We start from the raw sequence: 21262 nt of genomic DNA on the forward strand, positions 1-21262 counted from the left end.
AAATTCTATTTTGGACCGATATTCCGGATACCTGAATATACGTCGAGCTCACGACAATTGAGCCGGAGTTACGTCCGCGCGTATCTGGGCCTCTCGTTTCGCGCTCATGGATCTTGTTGGGGCGCGGTACAAGGCCCCTGGAGCGGCTCCCTAACCCCAACTTCAGGCACTCGATCACACCGAAAGCTCTCTGCCTTAGCTGGCTGGCTTTCTGTCCTCCTAGCAAGTCTAAACGAGAGCGGTCGTTTAGGGACACCACCCTGTATGACATACTGCCGTCAAGTGGGCGTCAAATATCCCATTACCGGAGGAATATCAACAAGAGCAGAAACAGCAAGAGCATCCGGCGGTGCGAGCAGTGATTCTTATTTTTTTTTCACTCAAAGTTATAAAAGATCGGGGGCCCCTCAAGTTTCGAATACCGGAAACACCGAGTCTTGGCTTCCGAATGATCATCTTGCAGGAAGCTCTCGAGCTCCAGGATTAGCAATTCCTGTGAACAGGAGTGCTATAGCGAGATGTCTGGTGTGAATACTTCGTAAATAGATCGAGAGGTGGATGAACGTTCCATTCGCGACATCTTTCCTTTGACCCACACAGTTCGCTGTCCTAACCCCAAGCTCTGCATCTGACCACTATCTAAGTGGCTTTGACCCTCGTCCCCACGAGTGATTCCGACAGCTTCCAATTCGGTCCGCGAAGCCTCCGATGCTCACCCGTCAATCGGCATGGAAAGACGGCTTCTCCCGGATAGTATATTCCGTCTGATGCCGCAGCAGCTGGCAACAGCGGAAAAAGATGGGTCCCCACACTTCTCAGGCAACACTCTCGGACAATGATACTCTGTCGATACTGTCGGCGGTTTGAGGCCACGTCGCGCGAAAATCACGCCTACGCAGAACTTGTTCTCGTCGGAGACGGTGGAACTCTGGCTTGACCTCGTGCTCTCTACTGATAAGCATGCCCGTTTCGGACTGTAGGCTATGAACCCCGACTGGTCGCGAGTCCCTGGATGGCGACGCCGAAAATAACAGCTACAGTCATATGTCAGCGAAGTTCCGAGGGCTTGACGATCGTCTGAGCTGAACCGTGTAGCTGATGCCGTTTACAGGTTCGGCACCAAGCTATGAAACTGAGCCGCGCACATCTTACAATCAGAGATGAAAGTTGTCGGTATAATTCGCCCGTCAAGCGAAAGGGGGCGTAGATTAGATTCCGTTGGCTGAGACAGAAGTTCTTGTTGGAACAACGTGGGCGCCTCTCCATTCGGAATCGTGTTTTCCCTGCCAGCCTTCCACCCTAAATGTTCGTTAAAGGAAAACATCCTCGTTTGTCACCGTGAAAATTTCCAAAGCGTTGCGAGAAAACTGATGAACCGGAAAACAGCAGAAGTGGCAGCAAGAAGAATCGTGAGCACCGCGACGTCCACTCCCGGAGGTCGGACGATTTTTCCCCCAACGACGCACATTTCCCCGTCGAGTTCGCTGCGACTGACACCGAGGCAGGAAGCGAGATGCGGTCTCGGGAAGACCGCTGATGTGCCTCCTCCTCGAATTCTCAGATGTCATGTCTCTCCGGGGCATCCCGACGTTTCAATTCGTTATCTGCTTAAACAGGCATCGATCTTCCTGTTCACTTTTCTCTCGCTCGACCCGAAAACGCTGGAGCTGAAGAGGACTCCTCGACGTTTCATCTGGGTAGGACAGATGAGCGCCTTGGAGCATGATTAAATGGCATGATGGCTGACTGATGGCTCGATTCCCTGAATGTTCGATCAGTGCTGAGCTGAATTCTGAGTTTCTTTTGGAATCTTCTCCTGCCGCATTTCCCCAGAGCGTCCCACAGTCGTTCCTCTTTGAGGCTCTCCGACAGGCAGAATTTATCCGAAGCGGAAAATATTTCCGCCAGAGAAGCGTCGTCGCCGGCGACACTCCGCCAAGCACTAGCTCGTTTGGGAAGGAAAGAGATTAGAATGAAGAGATCACGCCATGAGTGAATGGCTGAACTCAAAGCCCCAGCAATCTTCTCCTACGGCCACAATTCCGAGATCTCGCAGAATAAATGATTTCCCCGGAATAATTCGCTGAGTGAGGGCTAGCGCTCCAAGGGCGACTTCTTGGGTTTGAATACCGATGGAAAGTTTTGTCTTCTTGGTCGACGTCGCTCGGTGGGGGAGCTTTCGAATCCGGCGAGAAATGTCCGCTAGCGCCCCCCTTTCACAAGAAAAAACAGCGAGCGATCGCGAGAAGAAGCAATGCGCGGATTGACTTGTCCGAGGGCACTTCCTCAAACCTCACAGAGACCTGGTGCAGGAGCTCTCCAAATGGAAAAATGCGCTATCGAATCGGAAACCCGCGCAATCGAAAAGAGATGAAGGGAAAACAGTGATTCTGTCTACGATGATGTTGCTCTCCTTTGAAGGCAAGGATTGTTGATCGTCTTGAGACGCTCTCTGCCAAAGTTTCGATTGTGCTCACCGGTGAGCATCTCTAGGGGAGGGGGGGCGGGAAACGCGATATCTCTAATGATGTCGATCGACCCCTCATTACGATAGAGCCGACGAAGGGGTGCGTTGGTTCCCCGATATCGGAGGAGTTGTTATAAGAGTTTGGCAAGTTCACCGGCTCTCGTTGTCCTCGAACCCTGCCATTGAATAAAAAAAGATAAGTCGTAATTATCCGAATAACTGTTTCTTGGGTCGTCGTCGTCTTGACAACCAACAGGGGGGCGGCCTCCTCCCCGACCGAGGCGGCTGTCGGAACACTGGTCGGCGGTGACCAGGGCCTTGAACAGACAGACAGGCAGGCAGACGGTCGGTCAGACAAACGGACGGTCGGACGGTCGGACGGTCCCCCGAGCGGACCGGTGGGCAATGCGGACGGACGGATGGGCTATCTAGCGATAATTGAATCACAAGTAACGAGTAGCAGCTCATTCCTCCGTTGAGAGCCTAACGAGTGGAAGAACGGCGACGGTAACAACGACATGCGACTCGCTACGTGTGTTTGCGAGCGAACAGCCGAGCGTTCATAGTCGAACAAGCTGGTAGCCTGCTCACTTAACATTATCCCATCAATCGGGTACTTTCAAGAGGTGTATTGTAGTCGTGAGAGTCGGGCTGGGCGAACGGACCGAGCACGTACATAGCGCGATAGAGAAAGGCTTGTAGAGGCAGCGACAAATCGCGAAGATAATCTCCAGAGGGGCGGCTCACTAAGTGGATCGGACTCCGAATGCGGAATTACACTCGCGTCGTGGATGATTCAGCTCATTCCGGATAATTTCCGCGGCGTGGCGCAGAAATCTGCGTCGGTAGGAACGCCGAGACCTCTTCTACGGAGCGATCGTAGAACACGAAATGAATCGTTTTTTCTTATCTTTTCCAGAAAGCCGTCACGATGGGAATGGAAGTCAACGTGTTGAATGAATTGCCGGGCGGAGGTGGAATTCTCACGGTGAGCACGCACCCAAACGCAACTGTGGATTCCCTGATCGGGGCTGCGTGTCAGGACAAGAAGTTGACCCACCAGCCAAGCATCGGGCTTTACACAAAAGACAACAGACTTCTCTCAGCACGCGGTTCCTTACGGGCACAGAACATACGGCCGGGCGACACGTTGTATCTGCGCTTCAAACGTAAGCAACGAGTTCTTGATCCATAGATTTACTTTTCCCCGTAGGGGGAAATCGCTTCCCCCGAGATCGCATAAGCTCAACAGAGGTGGCAGGGGGCGCCGGCGGCGTCCTTCCTCGGGATACCCGAGACCTCGTCGTCGCTTCGGGAGTTTGTTCACAGGGCGACGTGCGACGAGCTTAACCCTTAGCCAACAAGATCCCCGGGAGTGTTCCGTCGATCGATCGACCGTGGAACGAGGAACAAGCTGTCAATGAACAGGCGGATCGATAGCCGTTTGAATGAATGTTTTCTCATTGCTGCTCACTAGCCCAGCCGAGAGGGACAACAATGTACTCTATCAGTCCGGCCGATCGGGTCTTGAGCAAAAACTCGAGGAGCAACGCCTGCGACTTGTTTATCATGAGCTATTGTTGCTCTCCGAGTCGATCTCGATTGAGTAGGATGGAGAGATTAGATTGTTGAAATGGAACGAAACTAAAGTGTTAGAGATCGGCGGACAGCGTGTAATCTAACGCCTCCTCCGCCTCCTCCTCCTCGTCGCACTCTCTGCCGACTTCATACGCCTCAATACGAGTTTGTTTACTCTGTTGTTCAGGCATGCGGAAACCCCGATCGTCGCGATCGAGCCGGTCCCCAGGCGGCTCTAAGAACTCTTCAGTCACGCTTTGATGAATTCAGATAATTTATCAGCGTGATTCCGTCGAAGAACTTGACTTCTCGGAATAAATTTTCGAACTAACGACACCTCAGACTCGAGAGTTTTCCTTTCCTGAAGTTGCGGGGAAGGGAAATTTTCGCAGGCTTTGTGCGAGGTGAATTTTCCCAGCGATACACCGTGATGCGAGAGAAAAGAGTCAAAGTAATAAACTCATTGGGTGACGCAGACTGCCGCTACTGAAGTGGGTGAGGGTCGAGGCCCATCGATGCGATGCGTCGGCGTCGTCGGCCCCGCAGGTCCCAATGGCTGAACTCGACAAAGTTTGTTCCACCGTCTCGGCCATCATGGGACACCGCTCACACCATCGGCCTCGTCAACAACCGCGTCGAGATCTGCTGGACGGGTGACTGGTCGGCTTGTAACTTATTTATCGGCCACAGCGACCCCAATACAGTGTTATGTCTACCTCAACTAGATCGTCCATTGTTCAACAGACGCTGCCTGAAAAAGTTGTCCAAGGATCCACCGAGAGCAGAAAGATGCGCAGAACCGACAGGACGACCTGACTGACTGAGAGACGAAATGCCGTCACAGAGGATAAAGGGTCTGCACAGGGACCGAGAAAATCGATCCATATCACGTCTTGAGGTCTTCCGAGCTGGGTATCGGTCCGACGGCACATTCTCCACATTCGAAAATCATCCGTTGATCCTTCACGATTCTGATAGCAGTCACCGAGCTGTCGTTTTGACGTCGCCTGATTCGAGACCTCCGATGACGAACCTTCGAATGTGCAGCCTAACCGAGGAGAGAAGAGCACCGGAGCTCTCAAACGATCCGCTGGCGGACAGGCTAATCGCTTATGGCCAGGTGTCAGGAGTTTTCCTTGATCGAGATTTTATACCCGCTTCCGCACTCCGCCTCGATGACTAGGAGATGGAAGTTCGAATACCTAACCGGGCTATTCCTAGGCTGATCTTCTCTGTGCGACGCTCCTCGCAGGAACACGAGAAGATTATTGTACAACAATGACGCACGGATCGGTTTTGAGCCTCCGGGATCGGGGGGCGGGGGGAATTCCCCGCGGCGAGATCACGGAGGCTTGTGTGGGAGGAGAGAAACAAAGGAATATCCCGCGGCTGCATTCTAACAGCGTTCCCGATATTCTTCGCAGAATCCGAAGACGACATACTCTACTACGCCAACTGGAAGATTCTCTCAGTGCTCTGCCTCATTACTGGAATGTGTGGCTTGGGCTTCGCGTTCGTGGTTTTCTTCTTCACCGGTGGCCAGGTGCCATTCGTGGTGAGTTCTCATTGGTGGTCTCAGTCCTGCCCGGCGCTCACATTGACTGGCTTCCCCCCAAGCGGTTCTTTCCCCCGACCCCCGCCTCTTACTCCGTATTAAGCTCGAGGTTCCCGCTACTATTCAGGTCATAGTTCTGCGCGGATAATAATAGATTGTAATTGCTTTGATCTACGGATGAGAGCGCGTCAATAGCTCCCTGAGGCGTTGTCCTCGGATCCCTCCCGGGTGTATCAACGAAATAATTCAATTTCTCTCGTGTACGCAGTACGGCATCGTCGTTGAAGTGGGAACGAGCCATACAGAGGCGACACTCTACCACTGGGAGGGCGCGAAGCTGGGTGGGACCGGTCGCGTGGATCAGGTGCGTCGAGTCGAAAGTCAACAGGTCGGCTTCGCGCAGACGGCGGCGCCGGGTGCGACGTCGAGAGACATCTCGGGGCTGCTGGATACCCTCAAGGAGTACGTGCCCGAATCGCAGAGACCCACGACTCCAATTTATCTTCTCGCCACCGAAGGAATGCGACTGAACAAGTGAGTTCCTCTGTTTTCCCGATCGGTTGTTGCTCGAAGCGAGATAAAGAGATAAATTAGCTAGACACGAAGAGGTGACACGCTTCCCTCGGAGCTCCGCTACCCCGATCAAGTTGGAGGTATTGAGACCAGATGCCCCGGAGCGTACGGGAGGGTAAAGCGCGAGACGTTCACGAGATTCTCTGTATTCGTGCCAATTGGGAGCGTAAGCAGTCATTCGACGTTTTCTCTGAACGGAGCATCCGACTAAAACAACTGAGAAGAAATGGGGACGTGAGACTCAGAGCAAAGTCCTCCGTCGTAGACAGAGAGAGGGGGGATTCATGTTGAGTGGTTGATGGAATTCTAATAAACTTGACTTCGACCAGGCGTCCGACGATTCCCAAAATCGACGAGCCAATGAAAGTGCTTTCAATGACCACCACCACCCCCAACCCCCGCCCGACTCGGATCAGAGGTCGATTGCGAGGACGCAAGACACAACGATGGGTGGAGCCAGCCGAACAAACTTCCATTTGGACAGAAAGCTCAGAAGAAAAAATCACACCTTTTAGAGGAGAAATATTCGACTATAGAAGCACGCGAAGGAAACGAAGATCAAAACGAAAAGTCGAGAGTGCCGACACTGCAGACAGGTGAGCATGCGAGATCGGGTCTCGGACATCGCGTTTCCTATCGCCTCTCCTTGTCATCTCTGTCCTCCGACCACACTTCTTCCATAGTGAGACTCACGAGGCCGAACCCAAAGTCAAGTCGAGTCTCGCTCGTCCGTCCGAGCCAGCCAGCCAGCCAGCCCGATTGTCCCGCGTGCGGCGGAGATAGGGCCGAGCGTCAGACAAGTGACGTCATTGAACATGAAATTTTCGAGCCGTCGACTCAAGGGGAGAATTACCGAACATGGGGGAAATCCCCTCTGAGAGAAGCTGTTGCTGGGGCAGCTGGTTACACACATGTCGAGCCGGCGAGCGAGCCGAGAGATATTGTGCAGAGCTTTAACAATAGCTGAAAAGCACACCTCAAAGCGTAAACGCGGTGCGAGAGGCAGCACGAATCAGGGGAGAGCAGCATAGCGAACTAACCGAGTGAAAATTATTGTTGTTATCTTTTGTCTCTGTTTGCCTTGTCTCCGCAGTCTCATCAACCCGAAGGACACGGACACCGCGCTGTTGGCTGTCGAGTGCGCGCTGCGTAGCTCAGGATTCAGCTTCAGGAGTTCGGGTATCCTGAGCGGGAGGGACGAGGGAATTTACGGATGGCTTTCCACCAATTACCTGCTCGGACGATTGCCCCCGCCGGTGAGTGGAGCACGGCCACTTTGTGCCCCGGATTCCGCGGCCTTTCATACTTTGCCTGTACCTGAACCATTCGCTTCAACATCTCTCTCAATGGAATACGGGCTCGATACCATTCGAGAATACGCCACGAGGCTCATTTTTCTTCCGTTCCTGCCCTTTCTATCGCACCGGAGCGAATTGCTCGTTCTCTCGAGTTCCTCAGACCCAATGAATGCTTGTACCGGGGTTGGTCGGCTTCTGAACATTCAGACCATTAGATGATGATCCCGGAAGCTTCATGGAAACACGAACAAAATCCATTACTCTTGCCCTAATCTTCGATGGCGGGTCGAGGAAACGTAAATATTTGCATACAGCACTACAAGAACCCTCACATCCTAGACGTGGAACTCGCGTCGACCGAGCCACACGTTTCTGCGAATTCCGCATATCATATCACTCACAGCGGCGACGCTCTGATGACGAATGATCAAGTGCATGGCATGACCGAGGCATCACGCCCCTGTCCAGGAATATCGGAAGTCTCGATGCTTCCGAGTTCGAAGCTTCCTGAGGTGTTTTCTCGTGTCGGGCTCCCTCGACGGAGGCTGCGTCATCCTAGAAAGTTCGAGTTCAGCACCCACTCCCGGACACTTCTGTTTTGAAGACCCTCGGTGAATAAGCATTCCGTGGTTTCAGAGCGGGGCGAAAAAGTTGTTCGCCGGTTCTCTCGATCTGAGCGAGGCTTCCTCACACATTGCGTTCGCCGTGACCGAGAAGGAGGCTGTCATGGACACGGACGTTACGCGATTACGACTTTACGGTGAAGACTTCCACGTGTACTCGCGAAGTTCACTTTGCTTCGGTGTCGGGCAAGCGTACCTGCGATATTTGGCTCGGATCATGCACGACAACGTAAGTTTTCCGCAAAATACTTAGACTTCGAATCGGGTGCCTTAGTTAGACCAGCCTAAAGGTCCAGCTTTGAGCTCTCGGGATGACGACGAAGACATCATACGGCCGACAGAAATCGCCGTATTCGTAGGAGTATCTTCAATCCGGCTCAGGAGAACCAAAAGCGGGATTCACCTTGGGAGCCACGTCCCGAGCAGACTTTGTTTACGGGGAACTCCAACGTCGACGGTCGGCGCTATTCCCGGTTGAACATGATTCGGGTTTCCCCTTCCATCGGAGATCTCCATCGAAACGCGTTGTCTGGATACACGACTAATTGCGCAGCGATCGACTACGCGCCTCGATTCCTCGGGAAAATCGTCTCTGGACATTCCCTTCACGGAAGCTGTCCGAAGCTTCGAATTCGAGACACCGACGCGTGCTTGACGACAGGGTGGATGCTTACTTGATGAATCGTGTTCTCCGCTCAACGCTCAGAATTATTGGATGCAGACCGCGTGTTGTTGAATAAACGAGCGACTGAATTGAATGAGCACATCATGAATTGAGCGACCCAACCTGCGAGAAGCATATGTACATATCTCCGAGAGTATGGGAGAGGTCTGTGAATGTCAACGACTCTCGAAACATCCATGGGGACCCTTCCGGCAGAAGATTCATCGGAAACGTCACCCACGAAATCGATTATCCAGACTTCTCGAATATTAAGTGCTCCGATAAGTGTGAAGCCGATTCCGCTACTTTCGCTCCCAATGGGAGAGCCGTCCCCGTGAGACAAGAACAGACGGATCGATAGCCGTCGGTTTTGGAACGGAGAGCGCGCTTTCGATGATTCAATGAGTCCATATAGAGAGGGAAAGAAAACATCAATGGAAACCGGAAGCCGAGCTGTCGATCATGACTCAGGAGCTCATCCACAATGGCGGTCTCGAATCATTGTCGAAGAGTCCCCCGATCCCGAAGACCGAGAGTTCAAGCTCCATTAACTCCTCCTGAACTTTGAACTTCGAGAGCGACATTGCTGGGAGGGGGGACATGGGAACGCGGGATCCGTGTGAGTTGGTGAGGAAACATTTCCCTCCGATGGAGGGACACAAGATCAAGGAGACTTCGGAGCAATACCGCCAATGCCCACGGATCGGTTTCGCAACGAACTCCCTGAGTTCGCTCCGTGACGTATTGGCGGTCGGTTCTGTTTTCGGCCCGCTCGTGGAGGTTTCCGCAGACGGCGGCTCGTCACCGAGCAACCGGAATGCAGATGCGATCCGCTGAGTTCTTCGAGACAGGTTCCTAGGACGGGGAAAGCAAGGACGCGGACTAGCCAGAACGTATGGGAGGCCTTCTCCAGCTCATGAACTAATCGCGGCAGTCGGGTTCCCCCTCCCGAGCGCAAGAGCTCCGATGCCGGGGCAAGGCTGGAGAGAAGGAGATCGCTTTTCGGCGAAAGCGTTTTCTGGATGGTGCGACTCCATGCTACCCGTCGTCGTGTCGATTTGCTTTTTTCCTTCTGGGCTGCAGGTCGCAGCACCGACAGTCAAAAACATCGGAAAATGTGCGGCGAGCTACAAAACCCCGGATGATGAAGAGGCTATTCATTGCTTTGCGCTCCGACAGGGAAGAATCCGATTCTGCCATTATCCCAAGCTAATTGCTTCGAGCAGAACAAAGCGATCGCTTGAGATCGGAAGCACTAAAACCAATACAGTCAGGGCTCTCTTTCCGCATCAATGGGCCGTCGAGGGTGTCGAATTCCTCGACAAGATTGCGCCATATGAGGTTTATCAAGGACCGCTTTGTTTTCGCGTCCTCCCGCAGGGCAGTTTATCCTTTACCCCTGCTGCTCCGCGGAATCGGTGTTCTATACGACAGATCCTAACCTAAGATAATCCCACGTCGTCGGAGCTGATTCGTCCGCGTTTACGGTGAACGGGCCGACACCGTGACATGAGAGCGCCTCGCTTTCCCCCGATATCAATCAACGTATAGCGACAGTTTGACAGCCGACTGAGTATGTATCATTTGGTTCCGCAGAAATACGTGACTGGTCGGGCCTTGGAGAGTTCCTGTCACCACAGAGGTCAACTGATAGACGTTCGAATTGAACACATATTCTCGACGCAATGCACACTGACTCCCAAAATGGACACATCAATCCTACTGAAGTTGAACGAGGTGAGTGCGCCAGCGCCCTTGCTGTGCTAATATAGAATTATTCATCGAGCTACTCTTCTCTCAGAAGAATATTCAGTGAAGTCCGCTCCTTCCGATGCCGTAGATCCAGGTAGAAGAAACGAGTATGCGGGCGAACGTACGAGCTCTCGCTGGAACTTCGTTGCCCATTGTGACAATCCGAACGAAGTCGTCCGCGCCGGAAATTCGGTCGCTCGGACGAGATCCAATTTAGGCGTTCGGCATAGCGTAGAAGCTCGAGTTCCTGAGCAATTTGAATGATTGCTCAGCTGGCGTCGCGTCGTAGAAACTTGATGTGCGCTATCAGCAGCGGAATTCTCCATCGGGTCAGTTGCTGCTCTACGATCACCATATGGCGTCTAAAGCAGTTCGGTGCAATGCCAGCTATGCAGCAGCTGGCGAGGCGAACCAGGATCGGAGCCGACTACGCGTCAACTGCTCTCCTGGAACGTTATGCATAACAAAGATTTCGGTCTTCTCCCGCGCTTTTTTTTTCTCAAGGCACGCATCCCTTTTCAGAGCGTCACCTTCAACGGTACAAGCGATCCGGAGGGGTGTCAGGCCCTCACCGAAGACCTTGTTGATGAGTCGCTTTGCGACGAACAAGGGTACGGGCAGTGCTTCAAACCTCTCGAGCGAAGAGTGCCATCTATCGACTATATGGTGAGCGATACGCGATGGCTTCACAAGTATTATCCCTCTGTACCCATGGCAGAATAGGCTCGCATAATTGAACGGAACCCATTTCGAGTGAAACGTAATTCGGTAGTTGCATTCCGAGCTGTGGGGAATAGAGCTTTGTGGGGAATAGAGCCTTCTGACGTGGAAAAAAGCCAGCCGTTCTGAACAAACCCCTCTTGATCTCCATAGGCGTTCGCTGAGTTCCATAAGGCGGCCAAGGTGATCAATTTCACGAGAGGGTCCCTGGCCAACTTCAGTTCCGCTACAGAGCACTTTTGCTCGTCCACGAAGCAACAACTTCGACGGAAGGGCTTTAGCGAGGACGATCACGGAGCGACAGCCTGTTTCCGTCTCAATTATATTCTGAGACTGCTTAGAGAGAAGTACGGCTTCGACGAGGAAACCATGCAGAGCCTCACTTTTGCACAAAGCGTGAGTATTATTCCACAAACTGAATTCCGTCGATATCTGACTCGGAAAAAATCGGAAAACTAGGCAGTCATGATCCTCAAGAGAGAAGGTTTACTTGTGAGACTCTGAGCAATACGATGACTTTGTTCGGGCGCGAATCGACTGTTCTCCCGCAGCGGATTCTATGAGCGTCCCGTTTTCTGACATCGGTCGAGCGCTCGATTCCGAGAAAATTCCCGTGGTCGAAAACAATTCGCTTCCTAGCATCGCGCGGGAAATATGCGTGGCCTGGCGGCAATGAAACGAACATCTGAGGCCACGAGGCAACTCGAGAAATTCCGACACGTGGGATGCAAAATTCTCGTCGTGATTTCGGAGGGACGAGAAGGATCTTCAAACAAATGAAGCGGCCCACATCAGAGAACGAGTCAGGGAGCACAGAGTCAGTGGTCTCGTAACACGTCGACCGAAAGCACGACCTGCTTCGCAGAGGAACTTAATGTAACAGTTCCTTTATACATGAGAACGAGTCTCTTCCATTAATCTTTGTTTCTTATACACTCGGAACGCGGACTTCTTTTTTATGTATATACTCTAGCCTTGCCGCACAAGGTTCCTATGCGTGGAGTCCGACACTGCTCTCTCGTTGACTGAGAAACAATTACACGAACAAAGCTCTAGTCACGTCGAGAGCCTGTCGGGAGAGTACCCGTTGTCGATTCAGGACTCCGATGCCTGTCGGAAAGTTCAACTTTAATTCATCGCATTCAATCATGTACATTGACGGAAAAGTCGATGGATATCGGTGGAGGCTCTCCCTCCTCGAAACTTCGAGCTTAAATTGAGAACCCTACGCTGAGGCGACAACATGTCGGCGGGGGCTTGTTAGAAAATCCGCGTTCGATCTAGAAAGCGGCGTCTGTTGCGTCAATTTCTGATATTGCGGAGTTCCGTCCACAACAAAAAACGAACCAACTCGGTATGTGGTCGTCATTTGTTTTGACTCTGCTTGTTCCGCTGAGCTTGACAGCACAACCCCTCCCACCATCGACGGCGGCGACGACGACGGTCCGCTCGGAGTTCCGTTCGTTCCTCGATTCGAGGACGGATTTCCCCTACGTAGCTCCTTACAGACTCTAGCATACATCATAGCAGCGATGCGTAGACTTTCTCCGACTAGTAGAGGATTTGCCAAACGAGCCCGGGACGGCTTCCCCCGGCTTGACGCGAGCCTTTTTTTTGTACTCCATCGAACCTCATCCCCCCTGTCGAGGAGATCGACAAGGAATATTCGACACGCGACCTTCGCAAAGTTTTTCCGAGCGCGCCTGACAGATTTCTTCGACGAGACACATCGGTGGATGCCCCCCATGACGAATGCCCAGAGGATTTGATGAAAAGTTCACTCGATCCGAATATTTTGCCTTGCAGGAACAGGGATACCGACTGGGGTGGGCCTTAGGATTCATGATCAACGCGACGAATTCGTTGCCTGCCGCCCCACCGGTTCCCCCGATGATCACAAACGAACTTTTCGCCCTTATGGTGATCATGTTTGCGATATTCGTCGCATTCGGCTTGGTTTTCGGCTGCCTGTCGAAGCGAAGACAGTTGGTCATGCGCAACGGGCTCAAGAGCGAGATTCCCTGATATTCAAGAACGAGCTCCACGTAGCTCGCATCGCATCGTAAACGAGGACCGTAGACCGCCTGTCGTCAGGGTTCGCGACCAAATCGTCGCTCTCGGAAAGATAGGGACAGTTGCACGCAACAGTTTCAGGCAACCGGGCAGAAGTTGCAGCAGCAGCAGAAGGCTCGACAACAACCAGGGGGCGCGTCTCAGCTTCAGGAGATTCCTCGTCATCCGTCAGCGAGCTCCGGGAGTCGATATGTGGAGCATTGAAGAAACGGCGAACGGAAGACGGAACCGTGGAGAGAGAAAATTTTCGTGAACAACTCCAGTCCCGATTCGTGAGACGCCTCTTCGGGTTGTGCGTGAACAGCGAAAAGGAATGCTAGGAAAAAATGCGAACAATTTTAGCTTGAGACGCGAGATGAGCTCCTCCATTGTGTGCAGTCAGTGAAGCACTAGTGAGCCGGTAATCGACTCTGTATCGAAAATCGCTCGGGGAGAACCTTACGCATTTTGGAGTGGGCTTTCAAGGAAATCAGGGGATTGGATCAAGGGATTATTGCCTAGGGAGAAAATCGTTCATACGAGCAAAGAATGAGGAAATCGGAACATCCGAGACAATGGAGACACGGGGATAGACACAGGATACGAGGAAAAGTCAGGCGTCCCGAGAAAAGACTCCACAGAGCAACGTCCTCGTCAATCGATCTAAGGATCGATCGACTAATCCTTTCAATCTAGAATGTTGTGATTGTCATCAGCCAGCTTAGTTGTCCGCTGTCGCACGAATTGAGCCTTTTCGTCGACATAAGTATCCGTTTAGCAACAGATATTATCAGAACACGATATCGTTCATTTCTCCCGCGTTGAAATCACCCCGATCTCCCCGACCGCAAGCGACCGAGGAACGGATGTTCGACCAAGGGTCCATCGAGGACTAGATCTAATACCCAAACGGTCAAGCCTTAGTCCATATCATTGCTAACGATCGAACACGTATCCGAATCTCCCGGAAAGGGGGAGAATCCATTAAATTTCCATCAAACGCTTATCGGGGAGGGATAGCTTCTCGTGAAACCTGAAAGGCTGAACTCACCCATGGACATGAAGACACCCATTACAATGACTAGCTCACGTTACGTAGCTCAACAGTGCCGGACAGAGTACGTAAGTTATAATGAATGAGGAAGTCGATTAGTTGTCGAGGAAACCCATAGAGCTATACACATTGACTGTAACTGAAGAAACTTGTGAAATGACATGAGGAAGAAAAGAGTGCTATACAGATCAGAGGTCATAGCTGTCGGTCTACTCGTAACACCACCAAGTAACTCAACCAAAGAAACCGGGCTTCCACGTTTCGAGTAGATCTTGACCGTTACTTAAATACTTAAGCACCCTGAACAGCCAGACTTATACAATAGTCCAGATCAGATCGACCCATGGATAAATATCCCTCTATGACAATTCTGGTTCCATTCACAATCTTAGGTGACACTCGTTTTTGGAATGTTATGCGGACGGTGCGTAACTGACGATTCTTAAGGGAATCCATCGTTGTCGAATACCACCACAAGGTGTAGATTCATAAACCTGGGCGAACCTTCGTTAGCAAGCTACAATCGGACATCACTCGTCGGAATATTCGGCTGTACCGACTTGGATAGGGGGGCAGGAAGTCGAGGGAAGACGGGCAGTCTGAGTTAATCCTGTTGCGGTGCGCTGTTCTCCTCGGGGTCTTCCTGCCTCCCGCATCTAGTGTTACAAGGTTACGAGTTTGTCTTTGCTAGTCCCGTCCGCTCGAAGCGAATCGGTGGTATATTCGGAGCGATTCACTTAGGGAGTGCGTGGAGACTCGAAAAAGGACTATGAGTTGGAGAGCAGCCGCAGGTCTAACAATCAGCAGAATATACGGAGCAGCCGAACGTTCAAAGAATTCCGAGGAGGAAGGAACTCAGCCGACATGACGTTTTTTTCTTTGCTACGGAACGAGAACCAGGAGCGTCTCTTTGAGAGAATTACTGCGAAACAAAACTGTACAAAGCTAATTATTTACTAGGCATCCTCATTTTCAGTGAGCTTGAGCCGAATGGAATTTTATTAGCGTAATAATGGACTCGGAAGCTTGGTATTTAGGCGAATATGATCCGATACACCATGCGTAGGCCGTGTGGGGGCGGAAACAGGCTAGAAAGAAAAAGTAAATATTATGTTCAAAACGGTGTCAAAGCATTCCGAATCAAGATGCAGCCGAAGTATGTATATACGGTCATATCGTTGCGGTTATGATGATATCCAGAAACAGAAGACAAGCGATAATGATTCGAATAAATTGAACCAGGTGGAAGAAGTCAAGTCTTCCGACTCTTATGCTTTTCCTAAAACTTTTTGCCCAGAAGTTCTTAGGATATTTCCCGCGACTAGCAGGGCTCCGCTGGCCATTTCAGCTTTCTGTTCGAATTGAGTCAACCTCAAAAAGTACTGAACGCTCAAAGGTGGTCCCTTGGGAATGCCACAGAGCATACAGATATGGGCCGCGCGAGGCACAGCTCGTTCGTCCCGCGGGATTATTCTGAAATTCACATCTCAATCTCGCCGAACATCGAACCGGGATGACGACATGGGGACTGAGTCAATTCGAAAACGATAGAAGTCGACGAGACGTTCAGAGCGGCGGCGCCGGCGGGCTCTGACGGTGGGAAAAAATTGGCGGCGCAATGTTTTTAGATGCTGTCGTCGTCGCGACAGCGGTGGTGGCGACGCGCGTGCCTTGCTTGTCAAAGATTTCCCCCGAGAGATCTAAACGTATGCATGGCCGCTGATTAAAACGCAGCTAAGTTTGAACAACGAAAATGCCTGCCCGCTTACCCGGCTTGCTGACGATCCGTCGCGCGTGCATGCCGTTAGCGTGTTCCTCCTCCCCAAGGGGTGACGACTGAGTGCCCCGACAGAAGGTGCAGCGGTTACGGCATCCGAAAGCCGTGTGAAAATCTCACGGGAATAAGAAGCCGGCAACGACATCTTTGCCAGCGACACTTTTTATTTGCTCATTTGTCCTGCGAATCGATCCTCGACTCCGATCCCGTTTGAGCTCGGGGCGGCCCTAATGAGCGGGTTCGGAACTCGGGAGATTCTGCGGATATTCTTCCTCACGATGCTTTGTTTTCGGGCCCTGGATAACTTTCGGTTTCTATCTTGTTGACAGAGTCACCGGAGTTCCCAAGAAGGAAGCATTTCATTCACATTGCTCTTCTCCGAGCGGGGAATCTATTCGCAGCGTAAGGGGAACGACTCACCGACGAAGTACGTGAGCGAGCGAGACGTGAAGCTACAGAGGATATATATGGTGCCATCTTACCAGGACGAGCAAAAGAAGACTTTCGAGATGAGAACGGCCGCAAACGAGCAGAACATATATTCCTGCTGCTCAGTCTAAGCCTCTCCAGCCGGTTGTCTGTTGCTATCTAAATAGATGTCATAGCAAACTTATGGGGTGGCTTTCCGAGAGTTTTATACGCCAGGAGATCAAGATAGAGCAACGAGACGGTGCCTACATGCGAGGAAAGACTCGAGGAGATTCGGAATATCTCCGAGCGAGCGATTCGAGCGAATTTCAAATGAGGTGCAACTAGCTGAATCGGTCATCCGCGTAATGGGTCGATCCAGTTTATTGGCACTTTTATTCAATCAAGGAAAATCGCGGCACCGTTATGATACCTCTCTTAACTGCGCGGATTCGATTGGCTGAGGTCCCCTCGGAGAGTCCCTCCGTTTACGGTCCAAACTAGGAAGCCGCTGAAAATACGAGCGTCTGAGTTTCTGAGCATTCAGGGACGAGCGCTCATCCATTCGAGGAACCAGCGTCGGAGCCAAATTCCTGTGAAGTAGAAACATCCCAATTATATTTGTTAACTTCGCATACACATAGGGATTCAGAGCGTACGACGATCATCGAAAATAATCTGATCAGGTACGTTTGAAAAGCAGGCATGTTTGTAGATACATCTATCCATTCAAGCAGCCCGACACGTTTTCGCCATCGCAGAGATCTGAAATCAGTCGCTCAATGAGCGGATTAGGTGAACACGTGCAGTGATTTCATTCTGTCTGCCGAGGGAAGCTAAGCATCAGAAAAGTTCCCCATCTTCACCAATCATCTGACTCACGGAGCCCCGAGTTCGCGGTCAGCTCCAGACTCAGGCAGCGAGGAACGACCACCGCGCGCTCCCGGTCAGAGCTCCGCGTTTATTAGCTCGATCGATGAGGAGTATTCCGCTTCCGTTGATGAGACCGAACCTAGATCGAGAGCAGTCGTCACTTGAGCATTCGCTTGAGTAAATATGATGGAAACTCCTGAGCTCTTTGTAGGGGTTTCGGGACGCAAGCTGAATCATTGATCGGGCGAATAGGGCCGAGGGTATGCATCATCGGCCGCTCGTCTTTCCCAATTGTCTCGGATTTCGAATCGGCTTTCGAGCAGAAGTGAGTAGGATTTCGATTGAATCAAACGTGCCGCATGGCGAACTCCCTGGAAATGTAATGCTGGGGCGTGATCGGTTCCGAGCAGACGCCGAGCTCCGTTGGCAGTCGGTAGAGCTTGACACGAGCGAACGTCGAGGATGCCGGGACCACCTTTGATTCCTTGGGCGCGCTCGCTCCGGCTTGTCTCCCCAAGTCGTTATCAGTCTCTCTGTCGCCCGCACTGGATGGCTTCCTGACATGCTTTGATTCGACGATCTCACGTTCGATAAAAATTCCTTATGAGACCCTGTGGGAAGCTGAATAATTGAATGGAGGTCAGTCCTTCCGAAAAGCCCCATATCTAGGAGATTCTGAGCTCTGCCAGAACCTTTCCCGCTACGGCCAGAATACAAATCGAGCCGTAAACATTTTCCATCCTGAATCAGTCCATCTATTCGAGCCCCGTCCATCCTGATTGACGAGATGAACGAGAGACCGGATATACAGCTCTTGGCGTGACGTGCCATGATTTCATTTTCGCCATCGCATCGTTTCGCTGAAATCCTGCTGCAGAGGATCTCAATCATCGAGGTCAGGGAGGGTTCCGTGCAGACGGGAGAGGTTCGAGCCGAAATCGGTCTGAGCCGCTTCGTCAAAAAATTCGAGTATATTGTTTCGTTATCAAATAAGCCTCCATATTACGAGTAGCCCTCTCGCCTTGCTCACCATGAGTCGATGGAAGAGCTCGACATTAACCGGGTCATATCTCAAGAGATCTCAGAAGAATTCGCTCGAGCCATCACTATCATCCGGTGAATCTAGGATTTTCTGTCATACTCCTTACCAGCAGTCCCTTCCGACTGTCAGCCAGATGTTGCCTGCGGATTGTCGAATTGAGAACGAGGTATGCCTGGTCATTCGTCCAGCGGACCGTTAGTCATCTTCTCGAGGAGAACTCATGGGGAAATTCCGTTCCGGTCGGGACCGACGGCTGTACTGAGAGACACAACGGGGCTCGTATCTCAAAGAATCGGATTCGACCGGTCTGTGGCTTCCGATACCGTGTTCCCCGCCAGCACCACTGCTCGCCGCTTTCTTCGATCCTCGTCCTGCACTATCTGTTCTTGCGCACGTTTTTGTTAAGTTCGCGGGTGTCTCTCGCCGAAAACATCCCATCCCTCGAGATGTGTATAACTGATCGACGAGGCCCCAATGCCGGCGTTTCGCTGCTGTGGTAGAAGTATGTGTCGGCCCGGCAATGTTACGGTACGTATATTCTAGTGGAAACCAATATTTTTGCGTATCCGCTCCTTGGTATTAGGTCAGTGAGGGTTTATGTATGTGTAGAGAAAAACGTGACCACACTCGGAACAAAAGAGGAAAGCTGCCGCGGGGCTCGATGACAAATCGGTACGAAGCAGAAAACAGAAGATGGCTTACGAAGGTGTTCGCTTCGTGTTCTCTTGTCGTGCTCCTGAGGGAATGACAAAAAAACAAAACTTGGCATCGAATCAAACACGCTGAAGTATCATCCTCTCGACGAGGGATCGAAACCACTATAGTGAAGTATCAGCCCCGCGTCCGTTAGCGTGCTGTCCCGCTGGGATGAGAAACTTGAAGCGATCCCTCTGCGAGACGAGGCTCGCACCACCAAGGGTCAGAAGGAGACGCGAATATCGATCGAAACCATCCTTGCGCAATGCTTTGAGACTCGACTTCGAAACCGTCGGTTGGATATGATTTCATTCAGGTAGGCTGACCTATACGATCGAGAGGATTCCGTTTCGACGTCGAAATGTAGGCAGTTGCGATCGAGTTCCCCTGTCAGGAATTTCGGGATCGTTGCACGAAATGAATGTTATCGAAGACTCCAGAGATCTCCTGAGATATCCCCTAAGCGATGAATTCATCAAAGTAGGAATCATTAGACCATCAGCGTGTTGTTCAATACGTTCCGGTCGTGTATCTTCGGAGTGCCCATTGGAAAACTTCGCGTGATTAAATATTGTGAGGGAGTCGCTATTTTCCGCTTCCTTGTCGAAGATGTTCCACGAGCACTTACGCTCGAACACGAAATCTCCGCCCGAACGCGAACGCGCACGCATACTCCCCCGCTCGTACTCATGCTTCTTGCGTCTTTGTATTGGCAAAAATGATGATGCCGCCGCCTTCATTGATCGATCAAGGATGGCCAAGTGTTGCCGTTTTCGAGTCGCACGGAGCCCCTCGATCCAGATGGAAGACATACACAGAATGTGGGGGAGCGGGGGGTTGAATCAAGAACGTTCTCGCGAAGAGATCTCGGAGTCAGGGAACGATTCCCGTTCCGCATCTTTGACGTGCGCGAATCAATCAGTAACCGAATTTCCTGAATAGTTCGCGTCGCACACTTCGATGTCCCGGATATCGGAGCGGGATCGTGAGATAATAGAGTGCACGATCTTTGCATGCCTCCGGACTCGCGGTCGGTCGTAGGGATTCAAACGATGCGACCATCGAGAATTCATTAAAGCCAAAATGTAATTCTGTAGGAAGCTGTCGACGATGGGAACCTGCGCCTCATCGCAGCCCGCCCCCTCGGCCAGCCTGAGTAATGGAGCGATCCATGCGACGAAAGAAATCCTTTAGTTTTAGCCACTTGAAGGATCAATTCCACTAACGCAAGCCGGAGAGACACGTCGTTTCACGCAGTTTGGGCGGGGAAAGCTTCGTCTGGAACGACGGGTCTCGGCGGACTTCCGCTCTCAGCAACAGCGGCCGAAACAGCAAAGTAGCCCGGAGCGATATCGCAAGCTCATGGGAACGGGATGAGCTGCCCAGTCGAAGCTATTAAAGCCGGTCAAGATCAAAGAGTTCTCGCAGATGTTCCATGAGCTCCGGACTCAACAAAAACACTGCCCGCAGTCGCCCGACGTTATGGGTCGACCCACGGCGGCTTCTCTCGGCGGCATCGGATTGTCGACTTTGAGGATTTGGGAGCGAGAACAAACAGTGACATGAGCTCCTCAACCTTCAATCCGGTTTCGTAGGATACGGAGAGCGAGATCGCGCCCGTTTCCGTCTCGCGGGAGCGACGAGGGGGCGGGAGCATCGGGAGCTTATCGGACATGCAGATGATCAATTTAGTTGACCTCCCTTCGGGGATATGATTATGATTCCATGGCAGGAGGTTGATTTTTGAATAAGCGAGGTGGAAGCTCCGGGCAGGCGTAGGCGAAAAGCATATTTGGAACTTCCAGGGCATTCACTGTCTCGAGTAATGCAATAATGCGATGTCTTGACTTCCGCGCAGACTCGATAAGAGCTCGATCGTTTCCTGAAGGAAAAAGCGTGCGCAGAGCTTGGCCTCACTGGAAAAATTCCCCTCACAGACTCGGGAGCGGACCGCAGGAGCTCTGTTGTGTTCCTCTGGCGCAAGACCGCGATCCATCAAACGTAATCTCGATGCCCCAGGCCTAAAAAAAGGTCTCGTGCGTCATCAGACTGACGAAAAAAATAAACTTCGCTGCGGCGAAAGTCCCTCAATCGGAACTGAGTTCGCGCTCAGCTTCGTTCTTTTGGTTC

General features: G+C 51.8%; 1 protein-coding gene across 1 annotated transcript; it reads left to right on the plus strand.

Moving 5' to 3' along the window:
- The first annotated feature begins 3398 nt into the window (after window positions 1-3398).
- On the plus strand, window positions 3399-13255 carry LOC108864724 (ectonucleoside triphosphate diphosphohydrolase 2-like). Its single transcript, XM_029112509.1, has 10 exons — window positions 3399-3636; window positions 5470-5600; window positions 5869-6134; window positions 6503-6769; window positions 7267-7429; window positions 8108-8323; window positions 10355-10495; window positions 11033-11176; window positions 11384-11626; window positions 13037-13255. Exons 1-10 carry the CDS (start codon window positions 3399-3401, stop codon window positions 13253-13255), a joined length of 2028 nt encoding a protein of 675 aa, XP_028968342.1.
- Window positions 13256-21262: the final 8007 nt, after the last annotated feature.

This window comes from Galendromus occidentalis, unplaced genomic scaffold (genome assembly GCF_000255335.2).
Source record: "Galendromus occidentalis unplaced genomic scaffold, Mocc_1.1 scf7180000077511, whole genome shotgun sequence".
Classification (NCBI taxonomy): domain Eukaryota; kingdom Metazoa; phylum Arthropoda; class Arachnida; order Mesostigmata; family Phytoseiidae; genus Galendromus; species Galendromus occidentalis.

Excerpts from the sequence above, each read along its gene's own strand:
- LOC108864724 (XM_029112509.1), top strand. The coding sequence starts at position 3,399 with ATGGGAATGGAAGTCAACGTGTTGAATGAATTGCCGGGCGGAGGTGGA. Across the intron at positions 3,637-5,469 it reads GTTGTATCTGCGCTTCAAAC|AATCCGAAGACGACATACTC; the intron begins GTAAGCAACGAG and ends TATTCTTCGCAG. Across the intron at positions 10,496-11,032 it reads TCCTACTGAAGTTGAACGAG|AGCGTCACCTTCAACGGTAC; the intron begins GTGAGTGCGCCA and ends ATCCCTTTTCAG.